This window comes from Sparus aurata, chromosome 23 (genome assembly GCF_900880675.1).
Source record: "Sparus aurata chromosome 23, fSpaAur1.1, whole genome shotgun sequence".
NCBI classification, from domain to species: Eukaryota; Metazoa; Chordata; class Actinopteri; order Spariformes; family Sparidae; genus Sparus; species Sparus aurata.
In genome coordinates this window covers 13,966,597-13,991,448 of record NC_044209.1, presented here as the reverse complement: position 1 = coordinate 13,991,448, position 24,852 = coordinate 13,966,597, and the positions used below count along the sequence as shown (strand labels likewise).

General features: G+C 42.7%; 2 protein-coding genes across 3 annotated transcripts; one reads left to right on the top strand and one right to left on the bottom strand.

Annotated features, from left to right (window-relative positions):
• Positions 1 to 6,302: 6,302 nt before the first annotated feature.
• luc7l3 (LUC7-like 3 pre-mRNA splicing factor) lies at positions 6,303 to 13,817 on the bottom strand. 2 transcript variants are annotated; one of them, XM_030407722.1, is made up of 11 exons: positions 13,583 to 13,681; positions 12,975 to 13,041; positions 12,821 to 12,860; positions 12,591 to 12,735; positions 12,390 to 12,467; positions 11,546 to 11,650; positions 11,144 to 11,305; positions 10,630 to 10,985; positions 9,637 to 9,821; positions 9,231 to 9,451; positions 6,303 to 6,979 (listed from the first exon to the last, which is right to left on the bottom strand). In XM_030407722.1, the coding sequence occupies exons 1-10, from the start codon at positions 13,679 to 13,681 to the stop codon at positions 9,264 to 9,266; spliced, it is 1,425 nt and encodes a 474-aa protein (XP_030263582.1). In that variant the 3' UTR covers positions 6,303 to 6,979; positions 9,231 to 9,263. The 2 variants fall into 2 exon arrangements, with proteins under 2 accessions (XP_030263582.1, XP_030263583.1); XM_030407723.1 differs by having other exon boundaries at positions 6,303 to 9,451; positions 13,583 to 13,817.
• Positions 13,818 to 15,183: 1,366 nt separating this feature from the next.
• ankrd40 (ankyrin repeat domain 40) lies at positions 15,184 to 22,906 on the top strand. The gene is made up of 5 exons (XM_030408490.1): positions 15,184 to 15,760; positions 16,201 to 16,349; positions 16,494 to 17,147; positions 17,664 to 17,845; positions 19,166 to 22,906. Exons 1-5 carry the CDS (start codon positions 15,627 to 15,629, stop codon positions 19,307 to 19,309), a joined length of 1,263 nt encoding a protein of 420 aa, XP_030264350.1. The 5' UTR covers positions 15,184 to 15,626; the 3' UTR covers positions 19,310 to 22,906.
• Positions 22,907 to 24,852: the final 1,946 nt, after the last annotated feature.

Sequence of the window (24,852 nt, the reverse complement as noted above, 5' to 3'; positions counted from 1 at the left end):
CTTTCCATATCACTGCAAAGTCCTCATCGTCGAGGTTACGGCTCAGCTGAGGAGGATGCCATTAATGTTTACATCCCGCGCTGTCATGAGCACGAGCTTCTCATCCATGAACAGATACACACACTTCTTTTCTGCGCGGTGATGTGGTGCAGATAGGTTTAAAGAAGAACACAACAGTTCCTACATGAAGCTGCTCACAACGAGGGTCTGTGGATTATCTTGAGTCATGATTTCTTGAAAAAGACATTACCGCTGAGTTAAAGCAGTAAAAGCCCAATAAGTCATCTTTAGATACGGAACACACAACGGTGAGATCAATCAATCTCCCGCCATACAGATGGAAAATTAATCAACCAATCAACAGACAATGAGTGGGTCAATACTAGTGAACCTGGAGACCAACGATCACTCATGACTGACAGAGATTAAAAAGGGGCATCATGGATTCTTGCAAAGACACACCTTCAGGCGCAACTATCTGAGATCAATAACCAAATGCACGGGGGGGACAGACTTAAAGCGTCTTCTAATGATGCTGGAGCTCGTTGCAGGGTTAAAAAGCCACCCCTGCAGCCCAAATGAAGCGCACGTTTGTTTGGCGGCCTTTGTTATCTTCGGCTTTACATGAAAAACAAATCAAACGGTCACAGTGTGTGTGTGTGTGCGTGGACACGAGGGCAGGTCTGTTAACTCTGTGTGCCGAGATGATTTTCATTTCGCCAGGTGCATATTTGTGTGTGTGCCGCGCGGCGCGGCGTGACTGTCGAGTGTTAGGATACAAATTAGGCAAGGTCAGCTTGAGCCGTCGCCATGGAGACAGGGTTACACCGGCGGATGATTTGTATCGCCTTGTATCTCCGAAGTGCGTGTGAGGCGAAATAGGTTTCACCCACATATCACAGTGAGCAATTTAGCCACAAGTAGTCTGTATCTGCTTTCCACATCAGTCATCCACCTTGTTCTGACTCCTGCCGTGTTAAAGATTCAACTGTTTCTCTGAATTTTAGAGTTTCAGTGAACGTTCGCCCCCATCTCTCATTATTTTCTCCCAACCTGCTCCAAAATCCAGTCTCCTCCTATAAAAGGAGTGCAAGTCATTCTGCAGAGCAAGAAAAAATTCCCTCCAGTTTCTACCCTCTTGTCATTCTCTGTGTCCAAACTATTCCTTCTTGAGCTTTCAGACAAGGAGACAGCACAGGGGACAGGCTTGTCCTCACTCTGACGCCTACAAAAGGACTTAGACGCTCAGGTGGGAGGACTGAAGACTCTTCACTGGCTGCCGCCCCGGCTCCTGCCGGCTCCTCTGTGAGGCGGTATCGCAAAAACACTGCAGGCAAAAAAAAGAAAAAGAGGGGAAGGAAAAAGAGAGAACATAAAGGAAGAGATGGTCGGAGAGAAGCGCTGAAAAGAAAAAAAAAGCTGCTCGGCTGTTATTCGTTGATTCCGAGCCCATTCCTGCGGTGGAGCCATCTGCTGAGGGAAGGAGAGAGACCGAGTGCAGTGCAAACACTGAAGCCTGATCCACTCCGCTTCCATTAGTGCCGTTGAGAATGTTGATTTCACAATGTGCAGGTGAAAACCACCGAATGCCCAACTGAACCCAGACAGTCTAAAAAGCATTCACATAACCTGCGATGAATCCTCCCTCTGTGAAAGTGATGAGATTCAACCTCTGCTGAGTCTGGTAGACGGCAGAAGACTCAACTCTCTGGGGCTTTTACAGGCTTAGCTCGTGGTAGTGATGTACTGGTAGTGATGTACTGAACAGCATTACGTCAAAAGATTTTGTTCCCACATGATAGAACAAGGATCATACAATAATGCTGCAGGTGCTTGTCGGATGGTCCAATAGCTCCAGGCTGGGGTTAGGCAACATGACGGTATGTACATGCAACAGTAGAAATGTGTCCGGTAACACTGTTCAGCCGTGGGATCCATCACTGAGGGTCTCTGCTGTGTACTCAGGGCAGGCCAGGCAGCTAATCAGGGCTGGATCCTCGCGAGATCTCGCGGAATGCAGCTGCCTCGCAAAGGTGATGTGGTTTGGGCTGCAGAAGAAAACACTGAATTGTGATATTTACCGTTACACCTCTATAACACATATATATCGTGATAAGCTCTTGGTTGTGCTGAAAGGGAAACCACCAGTTTTACACATTAAGGTATGCTCTTCTTTCGGGAGTACTGCTGCATGAGTGACAAAAGTAGTGGCTAAGCTGCATTGTGGGTAATGAAGGCAACAGCTTTTGAAAAGGAAAAGGAATGTGGATGAGAAGAGGTGAGATATCGATGTTGTTCCATATCGATTCTGAGCATTTGCTTTTAAATTGTCTATCATGAGTCCAACAGTGCCCCCTCCCTACAGTTAACCCTTTCCTTTCCTTTCCTTTCCTTTCCTTTCCTTTCCTTTCCTGCACCATTTCATCCGTCCTCTTCTTCCTCATGAACGTCTGCCTGACAACGATGGCTCCTCAACACACACAAATCTCTCGTTTTCACAGCCTGATGTTAGTATTTGCTGGACCGCTTTTTTAAAACTTGGTGCCTACATTACCCACAATGCAACTTAAACTCAAATTAACATCACTGGAGACAATTTATCTGATTATGGCTTCCTCCAGAGCTACAAAAGGCTTCGTACTAATTGTTCCTCATGTGCAGCACTGCTCCCCAAGATGTATCCTTTAAGACTCAAAATGTTTGGCACATGTAAGACAAAAAAAATAAATAAAAATCACCTCAGAGTTGCAGCTGTCTTAAAAAAAAAAAATACAATGCAGCAGTATTTCTGCTATGCCTGCAATGTCAGGAGTGTGCACATGAAGTGCCTGAGGACACTACATCATCACCTGTAATAATATAAAGGGAAGCACAGGGAGACGGAGTGTGAGCTGTACAGCTGTGTGAGGAGTCGTGCAATAAGGCAACCAGCTCAGCACAACTGACAGGCACCTTTAGGGGGAAATTATATTCCCCCATCAGAGCTGACTGACAGCTGACATAAGCCGCGAGTGTGTGTGTGTGTGTGAGTTTAGATCATTAATCAGACAGCACGCCGACAGCACTGATGAATCGCCTTCTCTGCTGCATAATCTGCGCGCTCTCGACCTTCGCTGCGAGACCAACTGTGTGAAGAGAGAGGGGAAGGAGTGGAGAGGATCCATCTCCATTATCCTGCTTCACCCCGGTTATTTAGCATCACATCAGGCGCACCACCTCCATCTCTCCCCTTGTTTCCTGCTCTATCACTTTTTCATCTCAGCTCACTATCATCCTGTTTTTTTTCCCCCCACTCGCTGCAACTCGTGCCCCCCAGGGGGAAATACTGCTTTTCCTAATGACACGTACGGATGTGTTGTGTGTTGCAGAGAGAACTGGGTGTTCATGTCGCTTGAGCGTGGCATCGTTTTAGTCAGTTATACCCACCGGATACAGTTTGTGTGTGTGACTGTACATGATATAATAGGCACACTATATGGATAGAAATACAGTGTCTGAACTGCTGGGAGGCTTTCTCCTGAAAAATAGGTACATACTGCCTCCTGCTGTTCAGTAAGAGGACATTTTTTGCAGTATATTATTATTACCTACAGCAAAGATACAATATTTTAAAACCCACACTTTACATAATGAAGCTGAAAACAAAGTCAGTTTATTTTCCTAAGAGGCCATCTCCTAACCATGCTTCTCTAATGTTGCCTGGTGACAATCTATCAATCTCACTCTCTGGCTCTCAAACTAGGGCCTCCAGCTCTACGGGTGCCAGACTTCAGCGTCCGTCCCAGAAGTTAACAGACCATCTGAAGCCCTCCTGCTATTCTGGTGTTCTGGGACAGGGGAGGTTCAGGTAAACAGAGAGAGTCCACCTGCACAATCAAGGACGGTTACGTGTAATTGAGGAATAATCTGCTCGCGGGGCCCAAAGTCATTTACTTTTTTTCAAAACACCCTTTCTCCACTGAGATGACGTGAAACCGGTATTTCCCCCTGCTGACAACGTGGATAATGGGGCAAAACAAAAATGTGCCAAAGGACGAGAGGCAGGCTTTTTTTTTTTTTTTTCATTTTGAGCCTTTTCAGCCGTGGAAGATGAGGCCGGATAGTGCACAGTGATCATAATACACTCCACCCGTAATCACCCTATTAACCTGGGGAGCAGCTCTGGACGCAGCAGAGTCAGTGATGAGGATGATCAGGCAGATTATTAATATCAATTAGGCTGTCACAACTGCTACGACTGCGAACTTGTAACTTCACATATGACCTACTTTCTAATGGCAGTGTGCGCCTGCAAGCTGTACTGTTGCATCATTAAGGATTTGGTCCCAGGAAAAGATCTCCAACAAAAACTCCTAACAGTTTTGCATGTGAACTGACCCTTCTTGGGTTCCTGATCTATAACAGCATTCTGGTTTCTTTAAACATCGATTTGAATTACAACAACACCCCTCAAGTATGTCTGCAATGTTCATGTCTTGGCTTTATTTCAAACAGTCTGTGGTGAATCTGCAGTGTGCTGGTTGTGAACCATGGTTGAACACTAACCTGGGCGCCCAGGACAGCAGCTATTCACGTGAATAAGTCACATGATGAACCCCAGCAAACTCCGGCCACTGTGTCCACAGGCAACTGGGCAGGAAAAAGATCGGCAGCAAGGAAAAACACCAGGCCTGGTATGTTGGCAGTGTTGGGGGCACATACTGTATGGATGGGAATGAGGGGAAACAATTCATTGTGTGGGATTAATGTTAAGTCTACCTGAATGACAATCCAGTGGCACAAGATGTCTGGTCATCAGTGGTGTAGAAGCACTGACATTAAACTTTTACACTTCACAAAGACCAAACACAACTTAACTGCCATGGATAAAACAGTAATAAGATAGTTTGAATCAAAAATGTTCTCAGTATATCTGTATTCAGATCTTCAGTATAGTATCCGTTGACTTTTTCGGATAGACGGCACAACTCATGAGGCTTTAGCCACCGCTGACTAATGAAAATGTTCAATTATGTCCTACGAGGCCAGTGGCTTCCAGCCAGCACTGGGGTTGGCAGTAACCTGACACTTGTGCAGTTTGTTCTCACTCAATTACAAGAGGAGAGGAATAAGAGGCTGGGCTGAGTTAGAATGTATTTGGGGACAGCCACAGACTACCAAGTTCAGCATGGTGAAGAATTTATACTTTTTGGAGTCCATAGTCTGGTAGATGTTGGAAAGTTTGCACACCATCTGCAAATGTTGTATCTGGCTTACTCCTTTTAAATATACATTTAAGAAATAAATAGGTGCTTCAACAACTGTTCAACAAATATCCAAATAGGATTCTGTCTGCATAAAGTTGTATATTAATACAGTATCGATCTACTATCAAGTAATGGCACACTTATCAGTGCCCGCAAAATGTCATTTAATTGCGCAAAATACTTATTTCTAATTTTACACCATTATTTAAATTCAACATTTCATGAGGATGCCACAGACACACTGCTTACACTACTTTAGGAATAGTCTGAAGAACATTACAGATAGTATCAACCAGGCCTCCATATACCCCAACTCCCAATCTGATTGAACATCCAAGGACAAGTTCAAACCATTGAGGCTCCGACATGCAGTGGACACAGCACATCTGGAGGTGTCCTGCAGTGTCTGGCACCAGGACATTAGCATCCTTTGAATCCTGCGTGGTTTTGAGGCAAGACCTCCCCGAATCAAACCTGCTCTGGCACATCCCACAGATGCTTGACAGGATTTGATTCTGGGAGTTTGAAGGCCAGGTCTACATTGAGCTTTTTGTAATGTTCCCTTTAGATCTGACTTAAAGACATCCAGCTTTGACCCTGCAGAGTTTTCCAGGTGAACCAAAAAGCCTGCCTCTCTGGAAAGGCCTCAGATCTTTTGTTTCACTCAGTTTGTAGGAAAACACTTACCCTTTTGAAAGGAAGACAAAATACTGGATAATCTTCAAAACCCAGAGACGTCTGGCTGGAACTCAACTTGCTCAAAAGAGGGTTAGAAGTCTCACTTTTTACTGATTCCCAGTTTCCCATTCATGGTGCTAACCTGCTTTTTCTTCAACAAAAATAGACATTTTTGTTCTGGTAGATCAATGTTTTTCAATCCCATTCCTGGGGGCATGTTTTAGATGTTTCCCTGCTCCAACGAGCCTGATTCAAATAATCGGATCGTCATCAAGCTCTGCTTAAGCCTGATAACGAGCCATTCACTTCAATCAGGCGTGTTGTAGCAGAGACACAGCGAGGATTAAAAAATAAATGAAATAAAAAATACACAGCATCGACAAGTTTTTCCTTTTTATTCATCGAGACAACATGAACATTAAAAGCAGAGCAAAATTAAACAAATCTTCAGTCTTCAAAATCTTTTTGATCAAATTTAATCAGTATATTTTACAGTAAGGGGACACGAGCAATCAATGTGAGCTCTAAGTGGAGGAGAAAAGAGACACGCCCTGTCATGGGACTAACATTGTACATACGCGTTCAACTGACTGTTTAAAAAAAGGTAAGGAAGTGAGGCGGAACCTGACAAACCAAAACAAACCACAAGCACGTTTTTTTTTATTTCATTTTTACTAAATGTCAAGAAAACAAGGAGGATGTGTAAAGATTCTCAAAAGAAGAACACAAAAAAACCAGAATGAAGTTCTCCTCCAAGTTTGGTATTTAAAGTGATGCCTGGCTGACATCTCGACCAAGAATTACATCAGATGAACCACAACTACCCTCATCCAGCCCAAAATATAGACAGGTAATGGAACAGGATCAATATTGTTACCCCCCACCCCCCTTTCATTTACACATGTATGGTCTTTTTCTGTTTTTTTTTTTGTTTTTTTTAAATAAGCCACTACACATCTGTGGTTCACCTTGTTTTTAAGCAGCGAAGTGTCAGGTTCAGGTTAAGGATGGGTGCGCTCTTCCACGTCTTCCTCCACCAGTAATCCCAGCTTCCCCTGTTGAGCAAAAATGTCCACAAAATGCAAATGTTAGCAAAGGTCCCACAACAAGTGCTTGTAGCAACTGCTGCTGCTACTGGAGCAACAATACTGTCTACACAAAGACTTAAACATATCCCTCAAATTAGTCACAGAGGAAAGTGTAGCTCATAAACAAGAGACACTTAAAATACTATCCTCATACTGACACTATTGTTTAATGTGGCCAGAATATGCTGATATTTTGTACATATTTCTCAATTTGTTAACTATTATTTTGATCAGACATTTGCGCTTAAGATCAGTCTGACAAAAAGTGTACAAGGTTTGATCACCAACGTTATCTTTTAAAAATGGTGATAACCCTGTTTGATATTCCTCACGCCAAACTGCACTTTAGATTTTGTTTTGCAGATTTGATGATCAACTAAAGGGACAGTTCACCTGGAAATAGAAGAATACATATTTATCTATCGAGATTTTTTTGGTTCAAGTTGCAGAGTTTTGGAGATGTCAACCGCAGCGACGTCTGCCTTCTCTAGAGTATAACGGAACTAGATGGCAATCAGCTTGCGGGCGCCAGAAAAATAGATTTGATAAAATTCTATAGCAATGTGTCTGCACAAATCAAGGATCACACCCAAGTGTTGGGAGCAGTTTCATGTAGGAAACATTTCCTTATTACTGAATTTCACCCACCAACAGCATCACTACTGAGTGTGCAAAGTTACAGCTCAGCCGAGGAAGATGCCATTAATGTTAGCATCTGCGTGTTGATATGGTTAGCAGCTGTAGTTCGATAGACAGTAAATGGTTTTGATATGAAACTGCTCACAACAAGGCCTGTGGATGCAACAAGTTCAGGATTTCTGGATAGGGACTCGGCTGTTGAATTTTCCACATGGATTTTTTCTTTGCCGATTTCAGCACCACAAGCAGAGTGCCGGCCAATTTCATTATACTCTCAAGATTCAGATATCTCTACAGCCATTCCATTCAAAACAATCTGGATGGATAAATAGAACTGTGGGAGAAGAAGAGAGAAATGTGTCCCTTTGATTTTGGGGTGATCTGTTCCTTTAAGGTTAGAGACAAACAGCATGAAAAAATATGACATGAAAAATGTTCTAAGAGAAAACTACAGGGAAATCTAGGCAAATTGCGGTTGGCGTAGGCATATCAAGCAGGCGGTTTGTGCATCTCTGCATTTAAAAAATGTGTCTCGGACATTTCTACAGAATGACTTTTTTCCCCCCAAACATATCCCAAAATTAACAAATAGGAAAAAAAAATCAAAGAAAGACAATACAAAAATACACAGTCAAGCTTTCATGTTCATGTTCTGCAGAAGTACAGAATAGTTTTTTTTCTGACAGGCAACAGCATTCAGAAATGGATGTGGGTAGAGAAAGGAGTACCTGGGGTGAGTACCTGCACAGTTTGACAGTCAGAGAGTATCCATGATTTTTAATTTGCCCTTTTCTCATGTGGTCTCGCTCACAACACCAACGCTGTGTGAGGTATGGAAGTCAGCTGCAATTCATTCGATAAACCCTACCCCTCCAGTTAGTTAGTTACGTAAGGCCCCCCGGTGCTATAACACCCCCCCAAAACACACACTGCATGGCATCATCAGGCACAGTAAGCTGGACAACAAATCCATGGCATTTGAGTTATGAGTCAAAGAAATGGCTTGGTTTGTCACATACAGCTTTGACCATGTCTGTGTGTCCACATGTGAGCAGGAAGAATCCCCAACATGTAGACACACAGTGGCTCAATTTTCTCCCTACAAGTTAGGTAATATCTCAGAAAATCCAAAAGTTACATTTTCCTTCTTCAAAGTAAAAAATAAATAAATTAAAACAGGTAAATACAGGCAGGAAAATGTTTGACTGGACTGGTTAATATTTTTTTTTCTGCCATTTGGTCCTAAAAGACAAATAAACATCTATATGGATCAAAAACCGATACAAAACGAGGGGTACCTCAGGGCTACACTGGCCTTTCCCTCTTGGCTTTGTGTGAATGTTTTCTCATTCATCGGGCCTAGTCCTTCATCTTCAGTGCATACTTATGATGCACTATTCGAAAACAGGATAAAGATATATGCATACAGTACATAAGACAAATCATAGGCATTGAACTGAACGTAAACAGGGAGGGAGAGGCAGGAGGGTCAGAGGGTGGGAAGGGGGAAATGGGGGTCATGGAAGAGTGGAGGGTTGGGTTAAGAGCCAGGGGGGAGCGAGGAGGAGGACGCACTTACCTGAGCCTGATCTGAGGTCCTATCAGATCAGTTTTAATTGGACTGAGTGTCACCTTCAGAATGGAGGAGCTCTTGCTGGCCGTTAAGCAGCGGGGAGGAGGCAGAGGCAGCCGCCTCCGTCTCCATTGGTTCCGCTTCCGACGAAGCCTTGATGGAAGCTGCGTCACCATCGGAGTGCTTGTCTTTCTTAGAGCTGCTCCTCTCCTCGGTTGTCTTACGGTCTGCGCGTCAACACACCATATGCAAACACGTCAATCAAAATGTAACCGTGTAGATAAACCACCACACTGCCTTCAAGGAGTGTTTCCTAACTCGACTTGAAAATTCAATATTCCTAATATGACAGTTAAATTAAGTCTTTTCCAAACTTTCAACACTGACACCAAAGCTGCTTCAAAGTCCTCACCTTTGTCTTTGGATGACCGCTCTCGGTCCCGGTCTCTGTCCCTGCTGCGGCTGCGATGGCGGTGGGATTTGCGCTCCGAGCTACGTGACCTCCTTCTGTCACGACTGCGGGAGCGACGCTTCCTGTCGGAGCGCTCGCGGCTGCGCCTCCTCTCCCTTTCCCTCTCCCTGTCCCTGTCCCGGCTCCTGGAAAAAAAGGAAGAGAATAAGTCATCTGGGCAACAAGTGAGAGATGTACTGAAAGATCAGATAATGTTTCTGTTGAATCCTGTCTACTCGCACAATGGCACACAAAGTCAGTTACATATTTATATACACAACTGGCTGCACACATTCTTCTCCTTAATGTGAATTGGTGAATTACAAACCATCTTTCAATGTGCAATCAGTCACGTGCTTGTTAAGTGTATGCAAACAACATGGCTCCATACTATCCACTATCAGTTAGAATTTCACAGAAGCAGATTAATAGCCTATAATACAAACTTCCTAACGATACATATCGTGCTGCCCTCGTTCACTGGGCATCAAAGTTGTGACTAAAATACCAGGATGTTTTCCACCTCAGTTCTCACTACTCGAAACCTGGTAATTAAAATGTCAGTTAAAAAGATGCATTCTTCTTTTTTATTAGGGCAGAAAAGTGACATTTTGATGACATTCATCATTCTAATTAGGACCATCAGCAGTAAACTAGATGTACCCAATAATTATAATGTTTCTGGCACACGCAACAAGGTTCCAACAGCCCAAACAACAGATGCTTTTCAAAACTGGCCTCTGTCAAAAACATTCAAGTGAGGGCTCATTAACCAGTCAGATAATAATGCAGGCTTGTAATAACAATGTGACAACAAGCCTGACTCTGGATTTTTCATTTTGCAGACCAGCTAGGAGAGCAGGCAGTCAAAATAAAAGATAAAAGCAGATCAAACTAACTTGTCTGTCGTCATAAATGTGGACTTAAAGTATGTATCAAGATAGTTAACCGCACCTGCTGCGTTTGCGTTCCCTCTCCCTGTCCTTGTCTCGGCTCCTGGACCTCCGGCGATCACGGGATCTGCTCCGTTTCCTGTCTGACGCTCGGCTGGAGTGGCGGCTGTTGGAGTGGCTCCGGCGTGCCCTCCTGTCTCTGTCTCTGTCCCTCTCTCTGTCTCTCTCCCTCTCGCGCTCCCTCTCCCTCTCTCGTTCCTTCTCTTTCTCACGTTCCTTCTCTTTCTCCTTTTCCTTCTCTTCCTCCTCTTTGCGCTTTTTCTCCCTTTCCTCCCTCTCACGCTCACGGTCTTCTCTGTCCTTTTTGATTGCTGGGCTTTCACCTTGGGGGTCTTCTGAACGGCGACGTAGTTTCTCCTATGCAAGAGAAAGTGCAAATAATCTAAATTAATTACAGTCCAGGTAAAACAACACACTTTATAATCATTCTCTGGTGGAGCATTATCGTCTGTTGTAACATAAATACTATGTATGAAATGTCACAGTAAATACGTGGAACAATAAATTGCTGTTACCTTGAGCTCCTCTACGGTGGATTTGATTTTGGCGTAGCCCATGTGTTGCTTGCCCATCAAGTGGTCGTCCACTCGAGATTGTGCATCGCCCACGATGAGGAAGGCCCCACACACCTCACACACCTCCATCTGTTTCTCCTGGGCTGCGAAGCTCTCGATGGTCTGCAGTAAAAGCAGATATCAGTTACATCACAGGCCACTGATGTACTAAGTCCTATATTTCTGCCTGAGAGGATAACTGCTCATCTTATTTACACTTTACTTCGGGGAAACTTTATGAAACCCAATCATCATTTTCATTCAAAGTGCAGTTTTACTTTTTGTATTAAAAGACGTGCATCATCAGATAGCATTACGTGACCAGCACTTGTAGGCTGATTAGCCTGGAGTTAGCTGACTCACCGAGGGGGTGGAGCTGAGCAGCTCCCTCTCCTCCTTCAGCTGCTCCACCAGCTTCATCATTCCCTGGGCCTCCTCCACACGACCCTCTGACCCTAGCTCCTCAATCTGAGCAAAAGCAAAAACAGACAAATTACACCTGCCATTCAATCTCAACACACCGACGATTAAATCTCTAAGAAAATAGTGTGGCATGTTCAAAACACATTTCAGTCATTTCAGGATAAAATATTTGAATTGCTAGATATTCCTGGATATCTCCACTGCTCTAGAATCCAGTGATGGCGTGCTTTACACCACTGCATCCGATGCTTTGCACTTACTGATGTATGGCTTGGATGCAGTTGCTTGGCCATGGAAACCCATTCCATGAAGCTCTCTACGCACTGTTCTTAAGCTAATTTGAAGCCCACTTGAAGTCTGGAGGTCTGTAGCAATCGACTCTGCAGAAAGTCGGCGACCTCTGTGCACCAAGCGCCTCAGCATCCACTGACCCCGCTCCATCGTTTTACGTGGCCTACCAAGTCGTGGCTGAGTTGATGTCATTCCCAATCGCTTCCACTTTGTCATAACACCACTAACAGTTGACTGTGGAACATTTAGGAGCGAGGAAATTTCACAACTGGACTTGTTGCACAGGTGGCATCCTATCACAGTACCACGCTGCAATTCACTGAACTCCTGAGAGCGACCCATTCTTTCAGTCTGCATGCCTAGCTGCTTGCTTTTATACACCTGTGGCCATGGAAGTGAACACCTGATTTCAGTTATTTGGATGGGTGAGTGAAGACTTTTGGCAATGTAGTGTAGATATCCATTTACTAATTTCACTGTTTTTGTTACAAACCTGTACAACCAGATCTTCGATCTTCTCTGTTAGGACCTGAACCTTCTCCTCATTCTTTCCTGATGGGCCAGGACCTTGCTGAAAAAAGAAATACACTTATAAATAACTACATTATCTCAGGTACAAACACACAGGACATAATTTGCTTTGAATGCAATGAGAAGCAGGGGTTACATAAAATTGTCTAGAAGCTGAACAAACCCCTGCATTCTGCTGAGCCTGGGAAAGTGCGAGCCGAGCGTGCCCTCTGCGGATCCGCCGTTCCACCTCTGCCAGGAGGGACTGCAGATAGCGCAGGAAGTCTCGCTCATAACCCTCCTTCATGAACCGAGAGCTCTTCTCATACCTGGACACACCGGGATCACAAATGTTTATTGGGTTGATATAATCAACACAAATAATTAGGGGGGAAAAGGGGAAATCGAACTTACGTTATCCTGAGATTTTCATCATGGATTTTCTCACAAGGGCCTGGAAAAGGAAATGAGTCAGAGTGCTTTACCATTTTAGATTATGTACGAGTTGCATGTCAGACTCTGCTGTGTTTGAACAAGCTTATATACAACACACAAGTTCTGGACTTACCCAGGTCAGAGCGGGTGTTTGTGAAGAGCTCAGCTGGGCAGAAGCCGCACAGATAGTATCGACATACCTGAAGGAAGAAAGAAGGCGATTAGGTTATTTTAAACAGAATTACTTTTGAGACACCTCTTCTACCATTTGTTACATTGGATTAACCTTTAATTGTGTTGAAATGCGCCTTGTAAGGTAGTCCCAAATTAAATAAATACCAATATCCTCTTTTTTACATGGCTCATGTCTCAAGTTACCAGTTTGCATTAGATACACAGTCCAAAAACAGGATAAAACACTAACAGTCATTTAAATATCAACCCTTTAAAAGATCAAACTAGCAGAGCAGGAGTATGTCGCTAATTCGCTGTGTTTGCAGCCTGCTCTAAGCCAAATAGCAATCAGCGCTGTTAGCATTAGCATACGTTGATGCTATCAACCACGCGTGCCTACACAACACTCACAATGCCAGTTTACCAACTCCAGGAGTCATTAATACACCTTACTGACAGGCTTCTCTGCACATATAGCTCTATTATGAAAACCCCCGCATAAGTCACGCAAGATTTTCAACCTTTGTCTCATGTTAGCTTGCCAAACTAGCTAGGATGCTAACTTACGCTCTCGTCGTCCCAGCGCACGTTGGACCGCTTCTCGTCAGGGGCCAAGTTTCTATCTCGGCCCATTAACTCGTCGAGGAGCTGGGCTGCTGACAGCATTTTTGCCGACAATAAGGTAGCCTTAATTTTACAGCACAACGATATCTCCTGGAGAGCCCGTTCTCACCATCTATTGCGCGCAAAGTACACCTAATCAAAATGGCAGACGCCGTGACAACAACGCCCGTTTATGGTTCAACTACAACCAGTTAGGCAGCAGCACCTTCAGCCTCTGAACCGGAAGTACAACTCAATGCTCTCATATCGATGAAATCCGTAATTCATCACGTTTGACAAGTGAACTTCACAATGCTCATATGCATTCATACACACATACAAGCACAAATGAATGTCTATCTATATATTTTTGTTTTTTTTACAGAAATGCGAAAGCGTTTTGATTGTTTTATTTTGACCGATTTCACCGGAAACGACCGCATAATATTGTGTGTACCTTGATAGAGACTCTGGAACGACGTGTAAATCTGCGGTCCCTCCATTCAGAAGCTATTTTTTTTACAAACAGCCTCACTAACGTTGTGTATGTCAAGTTAATTAGCTTATTAATCAGTTGATATTCAATAAATTACCTTTCCAGGTTTGGCATTTCCATCTGGCGTCAAGGCAGAAGATGGAGTTTATACCTCCATCCAGTGGACAAATGTAGGACCTGCAACAGACATAATTCGTGAAAGCTACCGTCTATTAACACAAGACACCAAACAAACACTTCCGGTGAGAGACCAAACTTTTTTTCCCCTCGAGAGCAAAAAGTGACACAACTTAAAGGTGGCCCATCGGCCCAAAACAAGCAGGACATTTTATACGTTATTGAGAGGCAAAATAGTACCAGGACCTCAAGTTGCAAAATTAATGATTTGTAATTTCAAAGAAGGCACTATGTCGTTTTTGGAGAATATTCAAATAAACCAGACTCTAAATTTCAATAATTACGAGTTGATTGAAAACGCAGACATATTTATTTTTTCCATTACTGAATAAACGAGCTGTTCTCAGAGGACAACAACGTCTCCACAACACTGTTTAAAGCTAGAGAGGTGGCAGGGTCCGCCAAATATAAACAAACAGTATAAAAATGTGTTGTCCTTTAAGTTCAGTTTGCTATTTCAAAACAGTCAATGAATATCTGTCTCTTCTTATTAAAATGTCCCCAATGTCTCCCCTTCCCTAAGCTACATACTGCACCTTTAAAAATGTTGGTCGTATAAATGCAGCAATATTAAAACCAACATATTGGTTATAATCAATACAAACAAACGGTATAACAATTGAACAGTTTTCTGTTGTAAAAATCAGTGAAACTACAAAAAAAAAACTAAATACAAATAACTTATAGAACATTATTTCTACATTATTTAACCACAATTATTTGTGACTTGCTACTTGTACCAACACGTGTATGTATTAATAACATTGATTTAACCTTTTATTACTCAGAGTTATTTACTTAATGATAATGTCACATAGAATAAATTGTTGATGTGGCACCGACAGGCGTCAGATAATAAAAAGTATTCAGAGGGGAACTAAACATTGGTGCCCACTGTTGTTACATCTAAACATGCCCCCCGATGAGGCGGTGGTGTTTTCTGCCAGCCCACTAACGGACCTCTGACACCGCCGAGTGAATGATTGAATGAGAGTTGACAGTGGTAGTATAACTTGAACCAGTGACAGAAACAAACGCAGGGGACGGAGCCTGCGGTAGAAACGCCTCAGACCCGCACCGTCCACACGGAGACATTAGCAACACGTTAGCCGACGCGGTTTGATGCGACGAGCTAGCAGCAAAGACTGCTAGCGCCTCGTTAAGCTAGCCAGCAGGTCCGATTAGCCGCATAGCTAAATGCTAGCTGGCGAGCCTATTTATAGTGGACCTGTGTGCCCAACGGCGGGGAAATCGTTAGGCGATTAGTATTGACAGCCTAATCCGAGAGGCTTTTGTGTGTCCTATGATCTCGCAGCGCTGTTAGCCTGTACCAAAATGTCAACCACTTCGTTGGATAAAGAATTACAGGAGCGTCTGAGAGAGGCGTCTGCCATCGGGGACATAGACGAAGTCCGGACATTGGTGGAGAGTGGAGTGAATGTTAATTCACAGAACGAAATCAATGGATGGTGAGTGACAAAAAAAATAAAAATGCTGGGTTCATTACAACACAATGCTAATTAGCTGCACAGATTTGTAAATATTTACTGTTGGACGATTGCTAGAAAGTTTAGTGCAGCTAAGCATGTTGTTAAAGGGATTAAGTGTGATCTCATGAGACAGAGCGAGGCTGTTCATTCCTCCTGAAGTGCCACTTTTTATTTGGTTTAGTCAAATAGTGAATACAGGACCTGTCAGCTGGTGTTTTTGGGGACGTTTTAAAATATATGGTGCTTTTATTTTGGTAACCTCACACCAGCAGAAGTTAGGGAACACAAACTGTTACTTTGGCACATGGCAAATCTATTCCCATCAGTAAGTTTATTATATATTTATATGAAGTAATACTTATTTCAAATTATGTTCAGATGTGTCAGCTCTGTGGTTCTCTCTCCAATAATCCCACCAGGACGTGCCTGCACTGGGCCTGCAAGAGGAACCATAAGCACATAGTGTCCTACTTACTCAGTTGTGGGGCGGACAAAGAAATCCTCACAGCTAAGGATGAGTTGGCCTCGCAACTCACATCCAAGCCAGAGATCAAACGACTCTTAGGAGGTAAACTGCACACTTCTTACCCTCCCGTTACCCTCTCCTGTCATATCACTACATATGATTTGTCCTGTCATGTCATCTGATATAATAATCTCCATAATCTGTCTGGTTTATAATGTTTTTGTTTCATGCTCATTATTACTGCAGTTGAAGTGGAGGAAGTGCCTGAAGTCAAAGAGCCTGAGCTGCCAATCATACCCAACTACCTGTCCAACCCGCCCTTCATGTATTCCAAGATGGATAACAAGTCAGAGATCATCCTGGCCCAGCATTTAACGCAGAACGGTTCTGGAGAACACGATGAGGACACGCAAAGCGACTCGGCCTCCCTTTCCCCGACTCACGAGCCCCAGCAATCACAGAGCCTGGTCTCCGAAAGCTCCTCTCCTCCTCCCCCTCAAAATCCCAGCACCCGCAGCCAGGCCCAGACAGGGGAGTTCATCCCTGTGACGGAGCAAAACGGCGTGTCTCCCAGCCCGGCCTCATCCCACAACAACCACCCTGTTGTTAACTGCACGGTGCCCATGGACCTGTCGGTCGAGCCGCACCTCATCAACCACGCTGACTACCCGCACTCGGTTGCGCACAACGGCACCATGTGCTCGTCTCCGATGCCCTCACCCAGCCCCAGCTTGGCCAGCAGCGGCGGGGGCCAGGTCCAGGCCCCGGTGGCCGCCGCTAACCCAACAATGAGCCGGCAGCAGTCCATCCCTCAGCAGCTGAGCTACAGCCAGGCTGGTGGGGCCATGCCGGCCTTCCAGCCTTTCTTCTTCACCAGCACCTTCCCTGTCAATGTGCAAGGTGAGCGAGTCATCCTGCTTTTCATTATGTGGGAAACCTTCGCCCACTTTAATGTCTGCCAGACGGAAATGTATAAATGTTAAGTTGTGGGTTTATGAGGAGTTCAGTAACTGTTTCTCTGCTGGGAGCTCTGACCTTGTTGTTCTGTCGTTAAAAGGCTTGAGGTGGTTATGCATGAGCAGGAAGTAAAGCAGCTGGCTTTTATTTGTCATGCTTATTTTGTTACATGCTATTCAAGTAAGTGAACAATAAGAGCTCAGACGTGACGACATCCTTAGCAGTTGACTTGTCAAACCAGACAGAGTTATTAGTGGTGTACGTGGCCGATTCTGTCAGCGTGATGACTGAGTTGTCACAGGCTGAGCAGCAACTACACAGCCGTCTTGGACAGGAGACGTGCTTGTATCACATATAAGACACTATAATTAAAACTCACCTCCTGCTATCTCTGTCATCTAATCAGAAAACACAGTGTCTTTGTTCAAAGAGAGGCATCACTTTGTTTTTTCTCTGTAGAGCTGGTGCTCAAGGTGCGTATCCAGAACCCCAACGCACGGGAGAACGACTTCATCGAGGTGGAGCTGGACCGCCAGGAGCTCACGTATCGCTCCCTTCTGAGGGTCTGCTGCCGCGAGCTGGACATCAGCGCCGAACACGTGGAGAAAATCCGCAAGCTGCCAAACACAATGTTGAGAAAGGTATGAGAGAGAAGGCCCGCACAAGTTAATTTTGTCAGCCACACGGGGGACATTAAGTGTAAAGTTTGCAACAAAAACTTACAAACATATAAAAAGTGAGAAAGTTGGGACAAGATGTTTTTGAACACTGAGCTGTTCTCCTGCGATGGTTCGATAATGACGCATGCGCGTGAAGATTTGTCAATAGATCTGAACCACTCCCTGACTGAACGTCACGCATGTTCAAGCATTTGCATTCAGTGAAAGAGAATTTTTGATCAGAGTACAAACACCTGCCTGTGGTCACAATGCTGCCTGACCTGTCTTGTCACTGAGATGTATAGATGTACCATCTGCCCTCCTCTCTGTCTGACTCATGTCTGACACTGTCCCAAGCTCTCTGTTTCAGTTTGAGACTCACTTTACCTTTCTCCTCTCCCCTCCGTGTTTTACTATGTGTGAATCATTGCCCACTGCCTCTGACACATAATGACATACAGTCAAATATAATACTGAAACAAAAGCTGATAATTAATTTTTAATTAATTAGCTGCAATGATTGATTAACAGCTATGTTGATTATGTTTTATTTGTATTAGTTAGTAAACAACTGCTGGTTCCGGCTTCTCAAATATGAGCATTTAATGCTTTTCTTTGTCAAATTTGATAGTAAACTGAATGTCCTTCAGGATGTGTGGCCTTAAAATGTTATCGCACTATTCTTGCTCAAAGTATATGTTGTTGTTTTTTTTCTCAAATGATAGGACTGGGTGACAAAACTAATATCACAATATTTTATAAAAATAAATAAATAGTAATATTGTGACCACATTGACACTGCACTTTAGTCATTATTGATCGTACGGAGGGCAATCGTATCATACAAATACCATCATTATCACACATCTGGCAACGCTGAATTGTGGCGTTCTCTCAGACAGATTTAAAGAAACATGAAGGAAGCCCTCTAAAATGCTAAATTGGTCACCCAATATATTTTGGCAGCTGTGCGAGGAATATGTGTGGGAAACACTGATGATTAAGTGGGTAAAAGCAAGCGTTAGAACAATAGAGCAGTCTGGTAGGTTCAGAAAACTACAGCACTTTATAACGATATCCAAAATCGAAGACGTTGTATAGTCTCATATCACAGTAACAATTTAACTTGTCCAGCTTCTAATGTATATTAGACCAAACGGTTTATTGATTCATCAAGAAGATTATGTTAAGTCACAGTCTGAGTGCTCTACAATGTGTGTTGCTTTTAATAGTTTGTTCCCTGTTTCCTCATAGAAACGAATAATGTTGATTTAAATGTATTTCCTTCCCTTTCCTTTCCAGGACAAGGACGTAGCTCGGCTGCAGGACTTTCAGGAGCTGGAGGTTGTGTTGGAGAAAGCAGAGGGCCTGTCTCTTTTCTCTGGGACCGGGGGCCTGACAGACAGACCCTGCTACAACATGAAGGCCTCCCGCCTCACCTATTAGAGCTACCACCTAGCCCGAGGTCTCCCCGCTCATGATGGGCTTCTGTAGCTAAAGCAACCGTTACTAGTTGCCCGCCCAGGCCCCTTGTTACAGCTTTGTCCGGCTTTGGTGTTTGGCCAATTTCCCAACTGGGATTTGTTCTTTCAAGTTCTGTAGCTATCGCCCTCCTCCTGTCCTCTGGCCCTCCTGCCGCTTTAGTGTACCCAACCAGTTCTAAGCGATTACTGATGCATGGTGTCCTCGATTATGTGCGAGAGTACTCGGGCCCCTCTCTCTCTCTCCACTCTTTATCTCTTTCTCTCCTCCCACCGCACTTTGTGCCAAGACTCCAGTGGGACAACAGAGGGAGACATCGGCCTGTCTTCCTTAACAACTGGACTTGAATGGGAATTCTGCAATAGCCTTATATGGACACAACCTGAGACTGGCTGTGGACTGTGGCCACAGAGGGAAACGGTCTGATAAGACCGAGAGCAGAGGACGACAGGAAGGATTTACGTAACTCTTAACTCATGTTCATCATCAGTCCACAGGGAAAGGACAGCGGACTTGCACACAGTAAACTGACCCACAGAGTGTTATCAGATATTCTAGCCGGCGTACACACTTTCATATATGCTGTAGGCTGAAAACCTTAGTGTCTTTTCCTGCAGAGGGCATCCATTACTGCCCTGGTTCTTTTAAAGGTGGAAGTAATCTCACACCAGGTGAGACTTTGGACTAATAGTACTTTTATTTGCCAACCACACGTACAGTATGCTTTAATCTCCAGCCACACTTACGATGGATGAGTTTGAGTACTGTTTACTCTACATATTTAAATCATCCAGTCATAACACTGTGGAAAAAGAAATAATTTGCTTTGTTTGAATTGTTCTTTCGTGTCGTTACATGTCCGGGAAAAAAAACAACAAAAAAACTTCAGTTATACCGTAGAGATAAATGTGTATCAACTTGAAGCAGGACTCGTTCAATTTCTTTTAATTCTACAATGCATTTTCACTTCTGCTTTGCAGGGTGCGCTATCCGTTTGAGTCAGCCTAACACTTAAACTGTCAACTGTGAAGTATTTATTTTATCTTTTTTTTAGTTGTAATGATTTGTGCTAACAGAGTAACAAGGCTCGATTCCCAGCAAAGGTTGCGAGTGAGGCTCCCACTTGATTTAAAGTCGTCAAATACTTTCCGTCGCTGTCCTTGTGTTTAACTGTGATAATTAGAATCCAAACCAAAAACTAATCTAGCCAGCAAAGATACTAACTAAACTATCACTACTGAAGACATTTCCCCCCCTATCAAAGAGGAAATAGGATATATTAAAGGACATGATTATCTATGTTTGTGACACTTTGTTATAATGAATGCTTCCTTGTTTCCCCGACACTCATCCAAATGATATTTTCTGACATGATTATCTTTGCGTCACCTCAAGTTAAACCTAGGCTATCTAATATGGTGCCCAGCTTCCTTTAAAATGCACTGAAAGCCACACAGAATATCAGTAGCTACAGCTTCAGCTTGGTTCTCAAGGCCAGTTTAGTGCTAATAGTTAAAGGTGCACTGTGTAGTTTTTGGGACGAAATTTTAAATGGAAGAGAAAAAAATCTCCATTGCCTGATTTTCAAGGTTAAACAAACAAACAAACTGTTTTCATGACTGAATTAACTGACAGAACAAACTGAGCTTAAAGGAAAACAAAATTCATTCTGTTTTACTGTGTTTATTTGTGGCGGACCCTGCCACCATTCTAGCTTCTAACAATGTTCTTGGGTCCCTATTGTCCTCTTGCGGAAGGCTTATTTATTCAGCCGTGGAAATTATAAATATTATTCTGTTCTGTTATTACCTCACCAATGTAAATGTCAATTGTAAATATTACCTTTTGAGTTTTCTGAATTTCTTTCCCAAAACTAGATAGTGCACCTTTAAGTTTTACTTTTTATTTTAAAACAAATTATGTTTTCTACTTGGTCCCTTAATCAGAGGTGATATCTGATGAGAAAAAAAACGGTGTATATTAAGGATTTAACTGACGAGAGGCACAGCCCTGGTTGTGTCAGGTGGTCATGCTTATGCTGCTTTCATCAACACTTTTTATTTCATTTTGATTTGAAATGCTGGGGCTCCGTTTTATTTGAAGCAATGCGGTAGGCGGCCACCACACATGTCCTACAATCAAAAAAAAAAAAGGCTTCTTACCGAGTGGTAACTGTTTACTATTCAGATGTATACCTGAAGCTCTTACTGTTATTTGTATGTTTTTTGATCTATTTTTTATTAATTTGTATAATTTTTTTAACCAGCTTAGGCCTGTTGTGTTTGTGTCAAAAAGAAAAGTCTATTATCGTGCGAAAAGAAAAAGAGTTCAACAACGGGGACGAGAAAGCTGCTGAGACGCCGTTGTTGAAGCTAAGTGCAATGTGGGAGCGGGTCGGGGGAGAATGTGTTTTCCAGAGAGTCTGCTGACTGTGAGAAGAGAAAAGACTACCAAGAGTGCTTATTTTACGTTCCCAACTATGTTAAATGCTTTATAAGGTGAAGTCGTGCCACATGTTGAAGGGCAGGAGCTCGGCTGAGAAAAAGCGGGACAGCGTGTGGAGGGGGAAAACAGCCCGCAGGGCCATTTTGTGCCCTGGGTGAGTGAGAGCAAGCAGCATGTTCGAAATGGGTTTTTATATAGGATCTAATTTTGACTATGTGGTGAGGAGGTGACTAACATTGTATTTGTGGGGTTGCTTATTGTTCTAGAAAAAGCAGAATACAGTTTGACTTAACCTATGCATTCAGAGTCTGATATTTTTATATACAGTACGTCCTGTGTAGAAATAATCTTAGGCACTGTTCAAGCTGTGTTTTTTCGTTCTTGAGACCTGTATCTGTTCTTTGATAAAGCATGGTGAAATACTTGATTTCCTCCCTCTTTTTCTCTCAAACCGACCACTTATGTCCTCCAGACTGAGGCGGTGTCTATCTGCGAGTGCCTATCCTAAATCTCCCTTTGAATGAAAGGGTCAGTTGCATGTTTTATAGAGGTTTTTGGGGGTTTTTGCAGCTAAATTAATAATGTCTGTTTCAGTTGAGAGGCACTAGAGGGAGCAGAAGAGCAAATATTGGCATAGGATGAGCCACAAACTGTAGCACCAGACAGTACACCAGGCCCCTTTAATGCTGATAGTATAGCCTCCTGCTGGTCGGAGGATTTACTGTATGTTTTTTTTTAGGAATTACAAAAAGTGCACCATGGGCCTATATCAAAAATGCCATTACAGATATACAAATACTATATATACTGTGTTATATGGATCAAATACTAAAATGCATCTATTTATTTATTTGTTCATTTTTTCTTTATTGAGAACAAGAACAGTATACAAAGAATTAGGGTAAAAACAGAAGCACATACAGATCAAATGTCATCTAAATAAATGTACATAAAGGACATAAAGTAAAGATAGCAGGGGACACAAATGCCTGAAAACAACTACACATGAAAGTAATATTAGTCTAGTACTTACTTTATGTCATCACAATGTTACAATAATGCTGATAATGTTTGTTTGTATTGGTATTAAGAATAAACACTTTGTTGTTAACAACATGCTTATGGCTCCGATTGCTAGCTCCTTGGCTTTCTAGCCTCTGATTTCCCACAGCAAGTTAACTGAATGAATTTTCAACAACAAAGTGTTTATGCTGAACACAAATATGCATATCTGATCAGCGCTTTGTAATATTTATGTTTTTGATGACATTCGCGAGATGACAAAAAAACCCCAGCCACAACTGGTGTTTTGGTTTGAATAGTGACCGGGCTAATTGGTGACTTTCAGCGGAATGGTTGATTGCGGAGACGACAGGCTTTGCCAGTCAGAACAAACTTTTAAATTATGCCTAGTAGATTTTAAATAAGTCAAGATTCAACTGGATTGTGTGTTTGTTGAAAGGTGAAATAAGCTAAAGTTACGTTTTTTAAGCCACACAATGCCACCGTACTGCTCCTGCTCAGTCCACATTGAACTGGAGCCTCAGGAGGGAGGACTGCACATTTAGAATAAGAAGAGCAATGCATATTTACAGTCTGTCTGTCCTTCTGTCCCATTCTCATGTATATGATAGCTTAAAGCTCACTTGACGCAAGAATGAATGCACTATGGATGACGTGGAAATTATGAAAACATCTCGAACAAATGTCTAACAGGATGAAATGATGGAGTGATGACATTTTTTAATCCCAAAGCTAATCTTCACTGTGACATCACAATGTTCTGTGAAAACACTTTACTGGCCATTACTCAACGTCATAACTCAGGAACAGAAGGGAAGATTACGACCATATTTCACTTCAGGTTGGATGCTGAATTGGTGAAACTGTGGTTTCTTTGTTGACGGGTTAAAGATGTGTGTGAAGCATCCACAGATTACAGTTTGTAGCTTCTGTATGTATATATATATATATATATATATATATATATATATATGTATATATGTATGTATATATGTGTGTATATATGTATATATACATACATATATGTGTATATATATATATATATATATATATATATATATATATATATATATATATATATATATATATATACACACACATATATACATACATATATACATATATATATATATATATATATATATATATACACATATATATATACACATACAGAAGCTACAAACTGTAATCTGTGGATGCTTCACACACTTGGAGCATATATTATAATATTGTCCAAACCTACCAAACATTAGGAGTTTGTTTTTGTTGCTTTTTTTCCCTAGCAGGTCGCTGTGTGGACGTCACTCTATGCTGTCATTTTATAGTGTGTCAGTGTTATATATTGTGGTGCATGTGTTACTGCAGAACCCGCTCAAGTGAAGTAGAGCTGAATATTTACTTACATATTGAACTGAGGAAAGATCTGATGTCAAGCTCTGTTACACGTTTTTTATTTCTTATTTTAGAGATTGCTTCGTAAAACATCCTTTCAACTGTTTACTTGATATGTCCCTTTATCGACACTTATGTGCATTATTGACACTAATAAATAGCTTTTCTGGCAATGTTCCGTATTTTCGTATTGTTCTGCGGTCCAGCTGTGGTTTTGTCTTCGACCAGGCCGCTCACTTTTGACCTGCATTTTCAAGCCTACGTTGTACATTCTGTTATGAACTAGGGGAGACATTTTGTTATGTTCCCGTTCTGATTTAAAGAACATAAACAACACCTAGGTTATGGTCATACTGACACACTCGAGGATCTGTGAAATCCTTAACCTCTTCAGCGAATGCGAAGACAACAGTGTTCACGCGGCGAGCAGATGTTCGGACACTGCGATCGCGATCCGGAGAGGGCCGTTGCGCAATTCGAGTGAGAGCGGTGTTGAGAAAGTTAAATGTGTGTTTGTGTGCGTGCGTGCGACCTAAAAATAGGGACAAAGGAATGTAAAGCAATCAGGATACATTCGTTTTCCCCTGAAGCTGCGCATGTACGCCTGCATGTCTGTCCATCGGCATGTTGTGCTGAGCGTCTAGACT